The following is a 20844-nucleotide window of genomic DNA, read 5'->3' as shown; positions in this document are numbered from 1 at the left end:
ACTGATAGTTTAATGATGAGCCATTGAAAAGCTGACAGTGAAGCACATGAGCAAAAGGAACTTTGATGGAGCATTCAGTTGTTCTACTGACAAACCACTGTCTCACAGAGATTGCTCTTCCATATACTCCATAACATGTTATCTTATGATGTGATGCTAAAGTCAGAGAGCACGGTGAAAATCCATTGCTAAAACCTTCCCAGTGGCAGCACCAGCTCCCCATTACATCTTCTCTATCTGGGCAGTAGAAGCCAAGGCTGTGCTCAAGGTGAGATGAAAAATGGTAGCTGTTGTCTGCGTGCACCCCTAATTCCAGCACTGGGAAGGCTGAGTCAGAAGGATTGGGAGGTTGAGGCCAGCCCAGGCTACGTCAAGACCCTGCTTAATAACGAAGAACAAATGAACAGCAATGTTTTTATGCCCTCACCTAAGCATGTCCAACTAAGGTCAGGTCACCTGACCATGAATATAAACTCATTGTCTCAAGAACCAGTTGCTTCACATATGAGTACATGTTCAGGGATAACACAACAATCTAGATCATGAATTTAAGTTATGTGGGAAAAATTTGTATAGTACAGTTATTAACCTGAAATTACCATTCAGTCTCAAAGTATATTGTCAATGAAGTTTACTCTTCTGGTACAAAACATATTTAAAAAAGAAATAGTGAATATGATCAAATTGGATAAGGAGCAATTTTCTTAATATAAGGGAGAGTGTGGAGCTGTCATTTGACCTTAAGCTAAACAGTCTTGCCATTCTGGTATACTCTGTTTCTGCCATAGACTCATGAGGACACACTCAGAGGAGCACAGAGAACGACATCACAGGGTACTTACTTGTCAACACGGTGATTGATCTGGAGGGTTTGGTGACCACATTCCCGTTGACCACCACCAGAGTGATTATGTAATAAAGACCATGATAAGTGGCCTTAAAGACCACAGGAGGAGGCAACGTGTTGTTAAATTCCTCAAATTCAAAGAAATAGTTTTTGGACTCTCCAGCTATCCTCACAACGTACACAGATGTTGGGCTGACGATATCGGAAGCTTCTAAAGACACAACGATGTTGTTGTCATCTTGAACAGTCACGTGGAACATTGTAACAATCTGGTCAAGAGAAAGACAAGAGGTAGAAGTCAGAGCCAGGCCATGGACCATAAAATTATGCTGAGATAATTTTTCTACAACAAACCTGTATGGTAGCTATGGATATTTTAGTCACACAGCAAAAGTCAGGTTGCCCATCTCATGAAAAATGATCCCAAAGTTTTATAAAGAACACTTGATATTCCACTGAAAATCTGTCTCCAGCTCATGGAGTATTTAATGTGAAAAGCACACAATACACATCAGATGGATGAGCAAATGACAAATGGTGTCACTGTCAGAGTTAATTTCCAGTGAGGCTCTGTGTTCTGATAAGTGGGAGAAGTGTTTGAGCAAACACTGTTTCAGAGGAAATCTTCTCAAGGTAATTATTTCCTCTCTTTTGCTCACCTGTCAGTTCTGAATGTGGGGAAGATGTCAGGACAGAATCCTGGGAGGATGATTCTCTTCATTACAAATTAGCCAGCCCTTAAGCGGAGAAGCCACGGTAAGAATCAACCATAATGCAGAGCCATGGGTGCATGAAATCGTTCCTTCAAATCTTCAGATAAGTTTAGGGGTTGGGAATATAACTCGGTTGGCAGAGCGCTTAGCTGGCATTCATGAAACTAGATTCCATCCCGAGTATCACCTACAGACTCATGAAGATTACTAGTCAGAGAAATAGTTTAGGAGAGATGTCTCAGGAGGCAAAGCTCAAGAGAGACAGCTTTTAAGACCATTTGCTGCTCTATTGTGAGAACTGGAATTCCATTCCCAGCACTCACATAGTGCAGCTCACAACTGCCTGTAACTCCAACTCTAAAACACAGCTGCATGCACACACAGACTCAACACACACACACACACACACACACACACACACACACACACACACAAATAAAAATAAACCTTTTAAAATATATAAAGTACGTTTGAAAAATCATTTGTTTTATTGGCCTAAATGTCCATTTTTGATTCTTTGCAGACTCCAAGGGCAGAAATAATCCCTCTCTGATTGCAACCAAGACTCAAGTGCTTTGTACCACATATTGCTTTGATTCTTCACACATTTGGTGACCTGTATAGTTATCTCACTACCGTTAGCCCCACATTTTTAGCAGGTGCACAGAAGAATAGCTGCAGGTAGTTAACCATCCACCCAATGTAGGTGACGTGGTCAGCACTACATAGAGCATCTACAAATGATCTCACTGCATGCAAGATATTTGTCATGAGAGAGAAATGTTACTCTCAATCTCATTTTCTAGTTGAGGATCAGAAAGGTTAGAGTACTTTCTCAAGGTCATAAGTTCAAAACCCAACCCCCCTATTTGTTCAGTATGCCTGTTATTATGACCTTCACTTATTTCCTGACACTGACGTTATCACACAGGACACAAATGAAAGGATCAAAGGCCTTCTAATTGTTTCAATTACATGTGGACATTTCTTAAAATTAATCTGTTTATTGAATTTTGTATGACACATGTTTTCAGGAACTAAATTAGACAGAGTATATATCAATGTTCTAAAATACTTTATGGAGAACTAAGAGTGTATCAGTATTATTTTTCTTTTGAACACATTTTTATAGGCATTAGTACTTACACAAGATATTAGGCATTAGTAGGTATTTAATTCTATCTTCACATTAAATAGGTTAGATTGTGCTCATGGTATTTTAACCATACTAGGTTGTTAGGTGGTGTATGTCATCTCAGGTCAGGAGTAGAAACTTATTTATAGGATTTATAGGTGTGTCCACAGCTCCAAGATCAGATCCTGATAGGTTTGGGCTACACCTGCTGTGTGTGGACATGTTTGCAATAGAAGATGATTTCTGGGAATGAATACTAACCTTCTAGTTATCACATTGTCTCTCACCCTCAGACGTGGGACAGTAACTCTCGCTTTGGGGATGCCTTAGTCCCTCTGCACACACAAGACATTGAATCTCCAGCCTCTTGGTCCTTCCAGTGAGCACAGTCCTTGGGTGATGGCTGGCCATGCTCATGTGAAGGACAGGACAGTGCAGGGCTGACCTTCCACCATTGAAGTGAAGTGAACACAGACACATTCAGCATTTCTGCCCCACCCCCCCGCAGGCGACTCCCTGCTACTAGATGCTGCTGCCCTAGCCAGACAACTGTCCGGACAGCTGCATTCAGTGGCTACTCTCAGCCTGCCTTTTCCTTGCTGAGGAGAACCTGAGACATGTCCCTTAGTGGCCTGAAGCAGCAGGAAGGGGTTCTGGGGACAGGGAAGGCTGTGAGGAAAGGAAAGGAGGATTCAAACACAGACTTGCCTCAGAACGAGATTACACTTGGTGATTTCCGTGACTCTGTTCATGAAATGTCTAGTGAATTGGACACTATGGTGATAGATAAACCTTCAAATTAGCTGATGACTGATGAGAAAAACATTTAGATTTTAAATTATTGAAAAAAGTGATAAAATGTGCTACCTTTTCCGTAACAGGTTTTATGTAAGTATATTACATAATTTATTTGGAATCTTGGAATTTTTGTATCTTAGTCACCTAAAATAATTATTCTTTCTAGTAATCATTATTTTTCACAGATCACATATATATGGATTTACAGTGGATATTTGCATCAACGGCTGTAAGTTTCATTTGGGGAAAAGAAAAATAAAATTTTCCTATTCATCTCTTTCATGTGCAAATGGAAGTTTTTAGCACATAACAACAATGAACATGTCCTGTTAACAAAAATATAGAAAAGCCAAGCACTGAATATTTAATAACACTCAAATCTGGCTTTTGTGTCTCATTTATTATAGAAGTTGGTTCACTAATTCAGAAAAGATCAAGTGTACAAACATCAAAGTCATAATTATAAAGAATTTTTTGCACCATGTCTCAGCCAGCCAGTAACCAGGGTGGTCGCAGCGATAAGGAGGGAAAGCCAGAGGCACATTTTGTGTTTGAGTAGATGTCTAATGTGTCATGATGCTTTACAGACAGTGGGATCTTCCAGAAAAGGGAGTAATCTTCCAAATGCTAACGGCAGCTTTGGTGATGATTGTATCAGCTATGAAAATAAATCTTGGCCCATGCACTCCCAGGTTGCCAAAAATAAGTCAGAGTAGCTAATCAGATTCACTGGCTGGGACTAATAAGAACGGGCAGTGGGCCAAGTGAGAGCGAGGTGCTGAGCCTAAAAGGAGCCTGGTCTCGGCTGCTGCCTTCTTCCTGGTCCATGTTACCACAGATTGTCCTGGGGTCTACCTATGCTCAGGAGGAGGGTCGGACTGTGCTCCAGGCATGAGTTCTCTGCTAAGAGCGAAAAGGAGTAGAAGTACTCTCCTTGATTCACGTGGTGACTGTGAAAATATCTTAAGGAAAATTTTCTGAGGCTAGTTCACCAGTATTGCTTAACTCTGCAGTAACATTTTCTCCTGAACTTCCTTTACATAGTACATTTTAGAAGGTTTGCTTGTTGTTTGAGTGTTCCATACATTTATATGATGAACTTTAGTAGTTCTCAGCTCCATGCCCCTCCTCAGTACTCCTCACCAGCACATCCCCAGCAAATCTCCCCCCTTTTATTCTTCTGCCTTGGGTTTGTGCAGAGCCACTGAGGCTAAAAACAGCTTCTGGCCAGAGCTGAGGTGGGAGGTCATTGACTGGAGCCAGGAGAACTCACCAACAGTTATACTACTGAAGGAAGTGATGCCCTCCCCCAAGAGCTGCTAGTTGTCAAGCATCCATCTCAAGGGGTGGGGTCTCCTGGGGTGAAATGACAGAACCAAGTCTAGACATATCTCCTCATGCCTCTTGGGACGCATGATCAGCTCTTGGGGGCAGCAGCTGGGGCCTGAGGTCCAGCTATAGTGAGAAGTGGGAATTCAGGAGCCTGTGATTGGTCCATAACTGTTCCTGGAGGAGAGAAGCTCCTGGAGATAGGGTGGGAAACACTACTAGAGAGGCTCTAGAGTATGAGACGAGGAAACAGACTGACCAGAGACCAGTAGAGTTCTGGTAAGCAGTCCACTGTCCCAAATAAAAGTAGTAATAATGGCTACTATTTGAGAAGCTTTTGTAATGAACATTTTTATATATGAACTTTCTTTTACTCCTTAAAGCAGTTTTCAGACGTGTTATCTCTAGTTAATACAGTGAGATAGAATGATTTGTTTACGTCCATAGCACAGGCTTGGAGTCAGAGGGTTTGCGCTTGTATTCCTGCTCTGCAATTACTACCTGTGAGTGCCCAGGGATGTCCAAGGATGGCTGAACTTGATTTTCATGATGTCTAGAAGAAGGAAATACTATAACTCATGAATTGTGTGTGTGCATAAGAGAGTTCTACAGTATCCAACACAATGCAGAATGATAACTACATTCCGTCACTCACTATGCCACGAGGAAGAAACGTAAGTGACATTTTCTTATCAAGTTGTTGTGAACGTAGGAATGAAATGGCAGTTTACTGTACTGAATAACAAAGTGGTATTTCTTGACATTGTGGAGATATATCACTTCCGAGGAAAGAATCAAATCTAGCATTTTTAAACACAAAAGAGACTGTGATGTTGAGAGATGTACCAAGATTTTACATGACATAGAGGGGCATCATACTAGCCATGTGCCCAATTTTATATTTTGTGAATAACTTCAGATATATTTTCTTGTTGAGTCATCAAAACACCCAATTAAGTTGTTATCTCAACTCAGGGGTGAAATTTCTGAGGATCAAAGATAATATGTGGATTTCTCAAGGCAACTCCTACTGTGTGAAGGAATGGGCACCATCCCAGTTAACTTATCAATCACCTCAGCTCAGCTTAGAGTCACTGAGAAAGGGGTCTCATTTGAATGATTGCCCAGATTAGACTGATTTATGGAGGAGTGTCCTGATTGTTAATTGCTGTTGGAAACCCACCCCAGCGTGACACCACTGGTCTCCAGACAGGTGGGTCTAGTTGTGTAAGAAGCAGGTTTCTTCCATGGTTTCTGCTTGGACTTTTGCCCTGACTTCCCTGTGATGGAGTAAGACCTAGAAGTGGAAATGGAAATAAACCCTTTTCCCCACTAAGCCACTTCTGATTGGAGTCTTTTTATCACAATAATAGAATGAATCTAGAATGCGTATTAAGAAAATTCTGTCAACTACAGATTTTGTAACTTTTTGTTATGCCACTGTCCCCACACTGTAAGGACCTGAAGAAAGAATGATTCCCCATATGTAGCTGATGGCACACTTCCTCAGCACAGATCACTGTTGACTCCTCTAGATTATGCTTGGTAGATGATTGGAAAATATGGTATGAAAAGAGAAAACAGATTAACAGACTTGAATTAAAATTCCACTTCATAGCTATTGTCTCATTGTTAATTCTTCCCAGGTGTGTCTAAACTAGGGATGGCTATGAATTCAGAACTCAACACATTTGTAAATAACAATGTCATATTACTGTGCTGAAAGGTTGGATATCCTTTTGGTCTTTGTTGTCTCAGGTAAGTGACAGAGATACTAGAACCTATTGTGAGTATTATTTTTGTGGAGGGAGATTGAGATTATAGCTACTTTTTACCTACCTTACTGCTAGAAATTTAGTAGAGCCTCCCAAACTAAGGCCAAGTGCCCCCCACTACATTTCTATTTATTTTATTTAGTGTGTGTGTGTGTGTGTGTGTGTGTGTGTGTGTGTGTGTGTGTGTGCACATGCACCACAGTTTTTGAGTGGAGGTCATAGAATGACTGGCAGGAATCAGTTCTCTCTTTCCACATCGTGGGTTAGAGGGATTGAACTCAGATCATCAGCGTTGGTAACAGGTACCTTTACCCTAATGCTGCTAATACATTTCTGATCTGTCTCCTCACTGATTTTCTTTAGACCATGTACATTTTCAAAGCTATATCTTTTCTATGGGAATAACACATGAACCAGTAATCCTAACTTTCAGTCCATTTACTCACTCATTAGTGCTATGCTTCTGTGGCATCATGAACAATAGAAGCCTGCATTTCTTTTTCTCTTAGCACTGTGACAGCCGGAGCTCACCTATTTGAGTGAGGTAACCATGGAAACAGTGTTACTACTAATGGTGCTGAGAAATTTGGACACCTGGAAGCTGTGCTTAGCTGATGATCAGCAGGAGAGGAGGTGGATTTTTCATGCCCACAAAATCCACATGATCTCAGCAGGTGAACAACTGGGCACATTCTAGACACCTGTGACTTTCTTCTGGCTTAATGTGCTATGAGAAATAGATGATGCTGATAGCTTAATTTTGCTCTTTTTGAGTAGAGTTTGGAAATGACTTCCCCTTGTGAAGATGCTTGGGAAACGCTGCTATTACATTTACTCACAGATACTGTTAGAGACAGCTGTGCAGAGCTCTTGTTTTTGGATGCTTGAGTTTAAATTTCCTCACATCCATGTAGTATCTTTCCAACAGTAACGCCAGTTAATTAAACCCTGAAGACAGTTAACAAAGAGCCTACTGCCCAAGAGCACCGCTTGCTTGCTAGGTAGGACCTTTGTGGCATTTCCTAGTTCCGTTCTTTAATGGCTTTTCCTTTTAAGTTGATTAGGTTGGCAGCAGCATGAGAGATCTTTAAAGAAAATAGTCTCGAGTACCCATAATCACGAGGGCTCCTTTAAACATTTCCTGTATGCAGACGGAAAAGCCCAGGAGTTAGGGGAAATGGAAGGCAACACCTCACAGGCTTTGCTCAGTGTTTTCTTTCAGATAGTAATGGTCTCAGTCGGTGGGAAAAGATGCTTCTTCGAGGAGGGGTGAGAGCCACACTTACTGTGAGTATAAGGATCTGCATTTTAATTGTTAGGAATTGTGATGTTTGGTAAAGTGGCAGTACTCGGTTATTATCTAAGATTCCTGACCTAACTATTTGTGGTAGTTGGCTGTTTCCAGTACTAGGCATATTTCTCTCCTATTACATGGGCTTTTAGTCCAGTTAGACTGCTGTTGGTTATGCCGAGATATCAGTGCCACAGTTGCAGATTTAGGGATATCGATCTTATCGTGCTGGTCATTGTGTTTCGTAGGTGTCATATCAGGGCAGGTTCAGCAAACACCTCTGAAAAGGGACTGGAGAGATCATAAGCCAGAAGACCAAGAAGTCTGCTGTGACATTTTTGTGTTCTACATATAACAGTGGTGCTACATCCATGCAATCTCCACAATGTTACTGCCTAACAAAACCTTAACAATTCTAATACCAGTTGACACCCCAAAGTGGGTGAGTAGAACTACCAGGGCCCATCCCTAGGTGAAGAGATATAGACAGCTAATGCTGAGGAATGAGAATTAGTCTTCCCCAGGGATGAGCCCCCAGATGGTTATCTAACACCAATCAGTCAGTCCTTTAATCACATACTTATAAATGATGCCAAATTAACTAAGCACGTTCTGTTTATACATTTATTTATACACACATATATCTATGTCTAGATCTATATCAGTCAATGATGATTTTAAAAAAGAGGCCATGGATTTGAGAAGGGTTGGAGGGAGGAGACAGAGGGGAGAAGTGTAATTATATTTTCATTAGAATAAAAGTTTTTAAAAGTTAAGGATCAATGCTAAGGCAAAAGTAATCTACCGTTAGGTTATAAAGTAGGAACTGGCCAGATTCCCATCCTAAAACAAAATAAAAGTTCCCCTACACTGCCCAATTGCTCCAGAACTCCTATTGAGGAAAATAGCCACTTGATAAAGAAGAGGACACTCTGAGGGTCTGAAGAGAAGGATCTGGGCAAATGAACAAAACCATAAACAGCCAAACTGGTATTCTACTTACAAAACCAAATGGCTTTATTCCAGAAAGTGCAGGGAGAAATGAGAGACAAAGAGATAAGAAAGTCAGGGAGAAAAGAGCCAGCAAGACAGTGACATGCCGGGAAGTGGATGGGGCAGGCAGCCAATGGAAACACAGATGGCTAGGGAGCCAAGGGGCATTGTAAAGCTGGAAATGCCTAATGCTGTGTTTGAACATAGCAATTTAATCAGTAAATGTTTCCCTCTCCTGGGTTCCCAGTCTTTAGGAAGGTCTGTGGCTCTGACAGATCCTTGGTGTGCATGGGAAGCTTCCAGAGCTCCCTAAGAAGGCTATGATTTAGTTTAGCAAGGTAGGGTGTAGAAATGGCCTCTGGAAGTTGGCACCCAAAGAAAGTGGAATTGGTGAGAATGAGCATTTCTATTAAGTTCATAAAATATCTCATGGGGGTTTGCAACTTTGTCAGAGTGGAGTGGATTGAAAGCTGCTGTTGTAGGTGTCTGTGAGAAGGAAGACATTCCCGGCTCCAGCATGAAGTGCTGAATGAGGATCAGCAGAGGTGAGTGGGGTGGAATTATGGAGTGACTTAGGAATGAAATAATAGTAGCTCAAGTCTAACTGGCCTTAAGAGCTTCAGAATGCATAGCCCTCTAATCCTAGTGACTTGGACAGGTGTGTGATGGTTGCATTGTGGGTTTTATGTACACACACACACACACACACACACACACACACACACACTTCACTAGCATATACAGGAGGATGTGCAGGCAGATAAGGAAGAAAGAGGGTGACAAAGCATTAGTTTAGTATGGCTTAATGGTAAGGTGAATGAGTTACCCCTGGGCATCTTAGTGCAGGTGCTGAGCAAGGAACTGGATACATGCATTTAAACAGAGAGGCCTGGTCCTAATGTTCAGAAGTAGATTCCCCTACAAGATCTGTGACCTCTCCAGCCCTTGGCTTTGGACTAGATTGATAGGCCCAGGCACATAGCCTTGGGACTAGCCCTCATCTGTGCTTTCTTCTTTCTTCTTACAATCCTGGGGAGACAGCCAAGCTCTTAAGAAACCACACCACTCTTTCAGAGGAGTTTGCTTCCCAGCACACACATCAGGCTACTCACAAATGTCTGCAGCCCCAGCCTTCTGCCCCTACAGGCACTTAATTCACACACACACACACACACACACACACACACACACACACACACAAATAGACATAATTCAAAAATAAAACAAATAACAATTTATTGTTTGAAAATAGTAAACAAAGTACTGGATTATGAAGAGTAGCAGATTTAGAGCAACAGGCTCTTAATTGAACAGTATTATAAAAACAACAGGATTATGAAGGAAAACAACAGCATTTGAAATAAGATAATTTTTTCTCTCTAGAACACAGATAAATGAAGTACACTTCAGATGTGACTTCCTGGTCTGGAAAATGAGGTCACTGCTTCTTTCCACAATGACTCATGCCATGGTTTGAATTGGGTCTGTCCCGAGACTCATGCTGATGCCACTGTGGTGGCCTTGGGAAGTGTGTGGTTTAAGATGCATTGGCTTTGTAAGAGGGCTTAGCTCCTCCTCATGAGGAGGTGCTCCTCTTGCGACTCTTTTGAGAGCAGAAGGCTTTAGACTGGTTGTCTTCAACCTTCCTAGTGCTGTGGCCCTTTAATGCAGTGCTTCGTGTTGTGGAGACCCCCAACCATAAAATTATCTTCATTGCTACTTCATAACTGCAATTTTGCTACGGTTATGAACATAATTTTAAATTCATATCAGATATGCAGCATATCTGATATGACACCTGTGAAAGGGTAGGTCAACCCCAATGGGGTCATGACCCACAGGTTGAGAACTGCTACTGTAGCGTAAGACTGCCCCATGTGTCTCTCTCACAGGCATGCTTGCTTACCCTCTGCCTTTTTACCATATTATAAGATAGCATGAGACTCTCATTAGATGCTTCCATCTGACATGGAACTACACTCCTTTCCTTTGTAAGTGAAGCAGTCTCAGGTGCTTTTGCTACAGCAATAGATAGATAGATGGAGACAACTACATTGGATGAAGGGTCTAACCTAGGTAGGACAGACCTGAATCTGTTCTGAGTGTCCAGCAAATAGCAGCTCTAGCCATGAGAATCAGATGGAAAGACAAACTTAGGGAGAAGAAAGGCTTGCACTTCTTACCCGTTACTAATCTGAAGTAGCTGTTTCTGGCTGTCAATCAGAACCTTTCACTGTTTGCTGCCCTGGATTCTTTACCACCACCGCTCCATCACAGTTTTCAAGAGCTCAGCTAACAGCTGAAGCTCGGCAGCATCTATCTGCTCCAAGTGCTCCCCGCCTCTGCAGTCCTGCTTTTGCATTCCTTCAGGGTCAAGTTTTCCTCCCATCACTTTGGGTGTCTGACGCCACATCTCCATTTCAACAATTAACCTCGTTAGAGGCCTTTGACAATTAGTCTTTTTCTGTAATCTTACAGTCTGTATGGAGACCTCCTTGTTGTGATATTATTGTGTACCCCAATAAAACTTGTCTAGGGATAAGAGGACAGAGCTAGCCACTAGATTAGATATAGAGGCCAGACAGTGGTGGCACATACCCTTAATCCTATCACTCATGAGGCAGAGATTTGTCTGGATCTCTATGAGTTTAAGGCCACAGTGGGAACAGAGCCAGGCAGTGCTGGCACATGCCTTTAATCCCAGCGCTTGAGATCTCATGTCTTTGCTTGGGAAGGACACATGACTTTAATCCCAGGAAGTAATATGGCAGGACACAGAAAGGTATATAAGGTGTGAGAAAAAAAGAACACTCTCTTGAAGCTGAGTGTTTCATAGAGGTAAGAACTCGGCTGACTGTTCTGTTTCTCTGATCTTTCAGCTTTCACCCCAATATCTGGCTCCTTTTTTATTATTAATAAGACCATTTAGCAATTCGTGTTACACCTCCTGGGACATATCCATCTAGATGCCAGACCATGTCTCTTCTCCTTTACCCCAGATCCTCCCACCTTCAATTGCCTGTTTAAAGCATCTCAAACTGATACAAAGACACAACGTGTTCAGACTCTCTGTAGGAGGGACAGTAGAACTGGGGCATTTTTCTTCTTCATCTTTATTTCTCAGTTAACTTCAGTCCCCAGTGTGTGAGTGGGGTGTTCAGCCATCACTGATGCTATTCAGAATCAGAAGAAGAGGGGAACAACAATATGATATTTACGTTTTATAAATGAAGCTCAAAAATGCCCTTGTCTTTGAGAACAGCTGTAGAAGGACAGTCTGCAGTTGACTATGCCGCGTGAAAGGCTCCATTCTTCCCAACATCGCACATGTCCATAAAGGAGCCTCTCACGCTGGGTGTTGGGACATGTCATGACTTTTACATGACATATTGAGCTTGTTAATTTCTGTTTCACTGTTAAACATTTTCCATCATTGTATCTTTTAAAATGTAAGATAATAGAAATTTTGCATCACCACAGAAATAATTACAAAAGTAGTTTGACAGTCAGGTAATTGCTTTGGTATGGAACCTCATGGCAATGGTGAACTCGTCTGCAGGATTATTCAGAAACATTCCAGTCTCTTTCACAGAGTTCCTTGTTTATACAGACAGGTGCTCTTGATGGCTTGACAGAAGTGCACTAGGCCAGTGTCCAACAGTGCACAGCATTTAAGGTAAGGTTTTCCATTTATTAAGTTTTATTCGTTCATAATAAAGTCATGACCTTCACAGACAGCTGAGGGTGCAAGGGTCACTGTTTGAAACCAATGCCAACGTGCTGGAACTTCTGAGACTTGCCTTTCCTACCTTGAATACCCTGAAAAGTAGCTTAAACATCAAGATGGAGTTTCCATTTCTTAACCACTTGATCGCCACCTCCTCCTGCTGTATCTCCCGTTTCCTCCTCTTTTTCTCTCCTCTTCTGTCAGCTTTGTGTCTGTTGGGTTAGTTCTGTATATAGGTCTCCTGGGAGATTTTAGCCTCACAGGTAGAAAAGGCTGGTTTGTTGTCTAACATAGCAATTTGCTATATGGAGTTTAATAATGTTGCAAAATTAAATCCATCTCCATATATTCATAGATCTTTCCTGTGACTACAGCTCATGCCTCATGGTCAGAGTGTTGCTTAGTGTATCTCAGGTTCTCTTTTGCTAAGGCGAAACTCTGTAACCATTGTGGATGGAAATGAAAAAAAAAAAAAAAAACGACTTGGCCAAGCAAGGCAGGCAGTGAGACAGAGAGAAATGGAAGTGAGTGGAGAGGAGGATGGTGTCCAACAGAGGAGAAAAACAAAGAAAACAAAGTGTTAAAGTGATCGGTGGGGACTAAATGCTGGTATCTTGTGCCTTCGCTGCTATTATTTACTTGTGTTATTAATTTCTTGTGCTCTTATTTACTATTGGGCAGATAAAACTCAAGCTGAGCACTGGTTATATCTCACTTGTCTCCTTTTCTGCTATCAACTCTCCACTTTTTCTCCCATGACGAGCCTACAATTTGTTTTTGACTTTCAGAGAATTATGTGTTCTTAACAACATGTAGATAAATCACTGATACATCATCTGTTGCTATGGAAACTAAGACATAATCAATCACTGGCTATGAAATCGCCATCCATTTACTTGGCTATGCTTGTGTATGGAGAGTCAGATACTGGATGGGAAATAGGACTTGAGAACTGCCTTCATTTAATAAGTTTGCAGAATAAAGCTGAGCACATGTGTCATTTACAAGCTTTAGGAGATGCACATCAAATTTCCTTTTAGACAATAACTATTGGGATTTGTTTTGTTCAGTCATTTCTCCTAAGCTTTTCCTATTAGCTTAAGCTTTTAGGAAACAAATCATAGACTATTTGCTCACATAATTTATTAATATTTTATAATAATACAACATAATATTTTCCAAACATAGTTGTGCATAATTTTTAAGATGTAATAGAAATAATTACATATACTTAGTGTATAACAGGGAGATCCTGTCTTTCATTTGGAATATGAAATACCATTAACATGATGCATTAGATTAGTTGATTAATGGGTCTATTTTGGTGCAATCCATTTAGCACTCAAAGTGTGAGAGATTTTTTACTTATCAGGTAATTATTATTTAAGCCCAAACTGACTGCTGTAATGAAAAAGAGAAATGAGTGATAACAACAATAGTTAGCCTATGTTAAGTGCATAATATATGCCAGGAATTGTTTGAGGGGTTTCAGATGAATTGTGCCTATTTCTTGAAGCATGTTTAGGAATTATTATTAATATTGTTATCATCATCTAATCAATGACTATGAAGTAAATAACAGGAATTCAAATAGAAATTCGAGCAGTAATTTTACATTCTTACTTCATGCTCAATACAAGAACATATTTGTGAGCAGAAGAGACAAATATCTCTTGCCCTCACAGAAGTTAATTCTAAATAAATAGTAACTGTCATAATCAGCAAGTGTTATAAGGACAAAGTGCTATGGTATAAGGAATGCTTTATTAGCAAAACTTAACAGTTGAACTGCAATCAACCAGGTAAAGTATATGGTGCTGGGCATTCCAGGTACAGGGTATCTTGGGGACATAGAATGAATACATCAACCTTCCAGGAGCAGGTAGGACCTTGCAAATCATGCTTAGATATAAGGGAGGTCCTCCATGGGCATTGATGGTCTGTGCATGAGAAGACGTGAGCAGCCTTCATTGAGAACAAGGTCTGAGTGGTAGTGTGTAACCTAGACAGGGATAAGCAGAACCCTCAGATTTCATTAAGCCGAGGAAGCCTGAGGCCCATGACAAGGAATATTTTTTCAAGGGCATACATAAGGAGGAGAATATTTCTCAAATATGGGTCTTCTTGAATTCAAGTCAGTGAAATTTATATTATAGTATTTCAGGTTCTTGAACTTGTCAAAGCTGTTTGTTCTCCCTCTCTGCCTCAAGGGACAAAGCTTGCTTAGTTGGGCTTTCTGCTCACTCCCTACAGTCACTAAGGAGATTGGACAGTTGGACCAATGGTTGAAATTAAGGCTATTCTTGAAATTAGGTGATGATTTTCCAAAACATGATAAAAATTGCTTTCAGTATATCATTTTTACATAACAAAGAAATAAAAACAAAAGCAAAACACGAGGTGTTTTATCACTGTATTTGGTTATAAATGTACTTAAAATTACATTATCATAGAAAAATGCTTAAGCGTGTGCTGTGCATTAGAATAGCACTTTTGGAACTTGAAAGTCACAGAAGAAGAGGAAGCTTGGGAAGATATCTGGGAGTCTAAAACTGTCAAAAAGCACCCTGATGGGGACAACGCTGCTGGACCAAGAACATACTTGGCCAGTAAGGCCTTAGTTTTTAAAGTTTTAAATTTATATGCTCTAGGCATAAATCTTGTGGATCCAGGTAACCTACATACCTTTATTTACTTTTATTATTATTATTATTATTATTATTATTATTATTATTATTATTACCTTACCTTTTTAAAAAAAAGATTTATTTATTTGTTTATTATGTATACAGTATTCTGTCTGCATGTGTCCCTGCAGGCCATAAGAGAGCACCAGATCTTTTTACAGGTGGTTTTTGAGCCACCATGTGGTTGCTGGGAATTGAACTCAGGACCTCTGGAAGAGCAGTCAGTGCTCTTAACCACTGAGCCATCTCTCCAGCCCCTGCTTTATCATTCTTGTCCAAGCCAATGTGACAAGAGTTATCTAGGCTAAAGCTGCTCTAAGCAATTCTTGCCAGTAGTTGAGAGTTTTTTCAACGTGAATATGGGTGACTGTCTGGACACGGTAATTCTATGAAATCTTCTTAGCTAGGTATGGCATTTGGCCACCAGAGAAACACACATACGAGACTGAGAGGTTTGACTAGAACAGGGCAGCATTTACATACAAATCACTGTTATCTGTGCATGTCACACAGTGGAGAAGTGTGTCCTCTACTTAGGTCTTTGAGATCAACTCATTTTATCAGCTTCACAATCTGTATTCACCTTTTATTGACCCCGTGCCTTGGTGTTTATGCAGTTGTTCATGTCAAGTTTAAGTTTAGAACTATCAACAAAAGATAAATGGATAATATGTGCAGAAATTCTATGTGTAATAGAAGGTAGCAAATAATTAGGGTACTTGATGCCAGCAGACTGGTAGATCTTCCACCCAAAGATTCAAAAATTCAACAAGTAGCTCAAAGAACAATTTCCTTCTGTGAGAGATTTGAAAGTGGTTGAGAAATGCCTTCATCCTGAGAAAATACAGAAACATCAATACCGACACAGGAACTTGAGATGCTCTTGATTCCAAACCCTTACCATTCCATGTGCTTGGGAGAGAGCAGCCTGATGATACCTTTAAGAGATTAGCCTGGAAAAAATGTTCAAAGTAAAAACTCAAGATAGGAACAAACCCTAATGAAGCTGAAGTATGTGAAGTATCTGGCAGAGAATTCAAACTGATTTTTGAAAAGACATTCAACAAGGTGAAGAGAAAAATATGTGAAAGACATGAGAATTCAAACGAGATATGAAATTTAGAAATTTACCAGTAAATCAGATCAGATGAGACAAACCTGAAGAATAAATAACTCAACTGAAAATTTTACTGGAGGAGCCCAACAGCATTTGGGATTAAGTGAAGGTTAAGACCGGCAAATCTAGACAAGCCGTCAGATATTGTTCAGTTAAAGGAGCAAACAAAGAAGATGATGGGAAATGTGATGGAAGCTTAGAGGCTTCTAAGACACGATTGGGTTGCTGGCCAATGTCCACTCTACAGTAAGAAGATAGTTGAAAGGGAGAGGCTTAATCAAAGAAACAATGGTTGAAAATAATCCATATCTGGAGGCAGAAATTCAGGAAGCCTTAGAATTCTAAATAAGATAAACTTAAAAATATCAGCATTGAGGTACATTACAATCAAGTTGTCAATCCAGACAAAATTTGATAACATCAAGGAGAATATGACCACATACAACAGGTTTTCCAGAGGACTGCTAGAACATTCCTTAGCCAATGCTTTGCAGCCAGAGCAAAGCAGGATACCATATCACAGCATGGCAAACAAAGCCTGCCAATCAAGTGTACTATATGTACAGCCATATTGTTGAGGTGTCATAGGCAAAGCTTCCCTGTCATTCCCAGAAGACACAGTCTCACAGCAGATTTCCTGGTCCTCTGGTTCTTACAATCTTTCCACTATTCAAGATACCCCTGACTGTTGGGTGAAGGTGTTGTTTTGTAGATGAATCCACAAATTGGATGCCTAATGAGACCTGAACACTGACACGGGATGCTAACAGGGGATGTCACCACAGACACAGAACTACAGAAAACTAAGAGCTACTGAGAGAGGGAAAGTTAGTTTTCCCCAGGGATGAAGCTCTATTGGTTATCCAATACCAAATAGTCATCCCTGAAATCATACACGCAAAACCACTGAATGGGCTGAGAATGTTGTATTTATGTGTGTATGTTATATATGTTTATATGGAACAATAGCAATTAAAGAGAAAGAGGCTATGAATTCATCAAAAGAGGGCTAGGGGAGCCATGGAAGGTGTCAGAGGGAGGGAAGGGAAGAGGGAATTAAATAATTATATTTTAGTTTCCAAGACCTATAACTTAAAAATAAAAAAGAACAAAAAGCAATCCACACTAAAAATAAATAAATAAGGGAGTACTATAGATGACAACATTGACCTTCAAAACTGAAGGCCAGCAGATCTTTTTGGGCAAACAAAAGGTGAAGGAATGCATCACCTTGTTGATCTGCCTCAGGAGATCACATAACAAAAGCACAGGAGAGCCAAACCTTGCTGAGCAATGTAGTATGAGGACAGAATATTATACAGAATGTTCTAACACTCTAATGGTGGTGAGTAAGTCACTTTCAGGTCCAGTATAAAAGACAAAAATCATTAAAAGCTATTATCACTATAAAATGCAGTAATGGCTATGCAATATGAAAATGTAAACAATGTAATCACTAGAGATTCAGTGTGGAGGGAAGCAAAAGGTTACTTATTTGTTGAGGTATGGTCTCACTTTGTAGCCCATGCTGCCCTAGAACTCACTGTATATCCCAGGGTGACCTCAAGTTAATTCCAGCCCTTCTGTCTCAGCCTCCTGGGGTCTATGGCATGAGCTACCACATGCAGATAAAACTTTTGTATGTGAATAAAGGTTTAGTTTAAATGTACATGGATTAAACTGTATGGAAAGAAAGAATAATTGAGCTGGGTGTGGCAGTACACTACTGGGGCCCACACACTTGGGAGGTGGAGGCAAGAGGGTGGGGAGTTCAAGGTCTTATTGTGAGGTAAAGACTTTTCTTCCTCAAGGCTGAATAATCTCCTTCCCCTGATTTTCTCTGTGTGTATGTAACTTACAACTTACTGTTCATCAACAGACATCCAGGCTGCTCTCATACTATGGTTGCTGGGGGTAATATTAGAACTGAATGGGAGTTCAGATAGCTCTCTGAGTTACCGATTCCATTGTCTCTGGGTGTGGATTCAATGAGTGTTCTAAATTGTACAGTGCTTCCATTTTTAGTTTTTAGGGTCACCTCTCCTGTCTTCCATGCCTGTACTCACTTACATTCCTCCCCCAGTGGTGTTCATGGGTTCTGCTTTCTCCACACCATTTAACACATAGTTGATGAGTACCTACTGTGTACACCCTTTTTATAAGGTGGTCAACACAATTTTCTATTCCCACCATCCTTTTGCTAAGTGGGAAGGATGCTGTTCTGTCAAAGAAGGCAAGACCGCACTGCTGGTGCATTATTTTGAATAAGATTGCATAGGGCTTAGTAATATAAATTTTATTTTAAAAAGTACACCGTAATTGGGTCTTCTGAAATAGTAGTTCATTGGCAGAGCACTTGACTAGCATGTGTGAGACACTGTGTGTGATCATCAATACAACCAAAAATAAAATAAAATTAGAAAGTACACTGTAATAAAAATGCATTGGGGTCGGCTAAAGAGGGATTGTGCATATGTACATAATGTTTTATGTTTCAGTGTTGTGTGATGCATGTTTGTATGTATGCTGGTGTGTGTCTGTGTGTGTGTGTGTGTGTGTGTGTGTGTGTGTGTGTGTGTGTGTGTGTTGAAGTTGGATGTCTTCTCGGTCATTCTACCTTATTTTTAAAATTGTTATTATAACTTTTGTAACTATGGGTGCATATGTATGTTCACATGAGTATAGAGTGTCTAGGAAGGGACAGGAGAGGATGTTGAGTCTCCTTGAGATGGAGTTACAGGTGGTTGTGCACTGCTCAGTGTGGGTTCTAGGAACCAAACTCTGGTCCTCTTAGCCTCTGAGCAGCTGTCTATGGTTTTTTTTTTTTTTTTGTTGTTGTTGTTGTTTGTTTGTTTTGTTTTGTTTTGTTTTGTTTTTTTGAGACAGATCACTTACTTGCTAAACTTGGGGTTTACCAGGTGGCTAGATAAGTTGGGCTCCAGGGAGCACCAGGGACCGACCCTCTTGTCTCTACTAGCCATGCAGAGGCAGGCTGCTGCAGTTCTTCTCGTGGGTGCTGGAGTCTAATCCTGTGTGCTCAGGCTTGTGTGGCAGACACTCTAGAGACTGAACTGTCTCCCAGCCCACATTTCAATATTTTATAAGCCAAAGGAACAAAGCATACAGCACATGTTTCTAAGCAGTTCTTTATTGTCATAACGTAACTCCCAATTTGTTCCTCAGTTGTCAGAGTCACATCAAATAAAAACAATTTGAAAATTTTGAAAACTGAGATCACCATGTTTCCATGACAAGGGGGCAGTTTTCACTTGTTTCTGACAGGCAGCTGGGTTAGAATTATATTTCAAATTCAAATGCACATTTGCTTATGAGGCGGACCTGAAATCCATGAGTATTCTCAGAAAGGACATGTAAGATTTGGAACAATTCATTCTATGGAGAATAATATTGTTAGTTTCAAATGAACCAGCAATTCTGCAAACCTATTGTTGTTCCTTCAATGTGCAGTCCTGTCTGTGGGGAATTGTCTTGATTACTGATTGACATAGGAGGGCCCAGCTCACTGTGGGTGGCACTGTTCCTTGGTGGGGAGGGTCCTTAGGCTGTATAAGAGGGTAGGAGTCAGATCGGAAGCATGAAGACGGCCTGATGCATTTTTCTCCACTTCTGATGTGATGTGACTATCTATTTGACTTTCTACTATAAGTTCCACAAAATTTGCACTGTAACCGAGATTGTAACCCTAAATAAATCCTTTTTCAATTAAACAGCTTTGGTCAGGTAATTTGTCACAAAACAGAAGGAAAGTAGAAGAGAGACTGGGATCTGGGGTGCATCTGGAAGTCTCCTTTGGATGCCTCCTTCAGTGTTGCACAGGAATTCCTTAGCTGTCTTTAAGTCCAGTCATTCTGTATACAGGGAATGTGTTTTCTCCTTCCCAGAATGAGGGGGCAGTCTCAGCTTGACTCGGTCAGCAAAGGGTTAAGCTCTCTTCCTTTCAGTGAGCAGCATTTCAACCCAAGGTAACAGATCCCTGCTGAGTTGGGGTCTCCTTTTCTGACCCACATTTGCCTTTTTATTCTCTGCAAATGGGCTGGAGTTGTGCAACAAGAACTCGCTGTGGTCTTTCAGAGTGACTGATGTGCAATTTGGGAGTGTTCTCTTATGACATTTATTCTTCCGTGTTTTTCTCCCTTGAAACTCATCCACAAAGACAAAATCAAGGCCTTTTGTCTGTTTCTTGGTTTCACTTGTCATAACAGGTATACGGTGAAGACTTATGATCAACCCACAGGTCGATGCTCTAACTGGATTCCTGTTCGCTCAGGCAGCCTCAGGCTGAGGCTTGATGATTCATGCACTGGTAAGAGACATCAGTGGGCAAAACACAAAAGGAGTCACAGCAAGGTGGGTGGACTGACAGTGTGCCAACAGGCAGGACAGAGAGGTCAGATGACATGTGGTAATTATC

The 20844-nt window shown here is 40.7% G+C and overlaps 1 protein-coding gene across 2 annotated transcripts in view; it reads right to left on the bottom strand.

Moving 5' to 3' along the window:
• Nucleotides 1-20844, bottom strand: part of Ptpro (protein tyrosine phosphatase receptor type O) — a 212408-nt gene that overhangs the window by 99224 nt on the left and 92340 nt on the right. For both annotated transcript variants that reach the window (XM_036182201.1, XM_036182202.1), the window contains exon 2: nt 843-1116. In XM_036182201.1, the coding sequence (XP_036038094.1) occupies nt 843-1116 (274 nt within the window). The remainder of the gene's footprint in view (nt 1-842; nt 1117-20844) is intronic.

The sequence above is a fragment of the Onychomys torridus genome, chromosome 3 (genome assembly GCF_903995425.1).
Source record: "Onychomys torridus chromosome 3, mOncTor1.1, whole genome shotgun sequence".
NCBI classification, from domain to species: Eukaryota; Metazoa; Chordata; class Mammalia; order Rodentia; family Cricetidae; genus Onychomys; species Onychomys torridus.
Note: the sequence above shows the minus strand (reverse complement) of the source record. Positions and strands in the feature narration are given on the sequence as shown.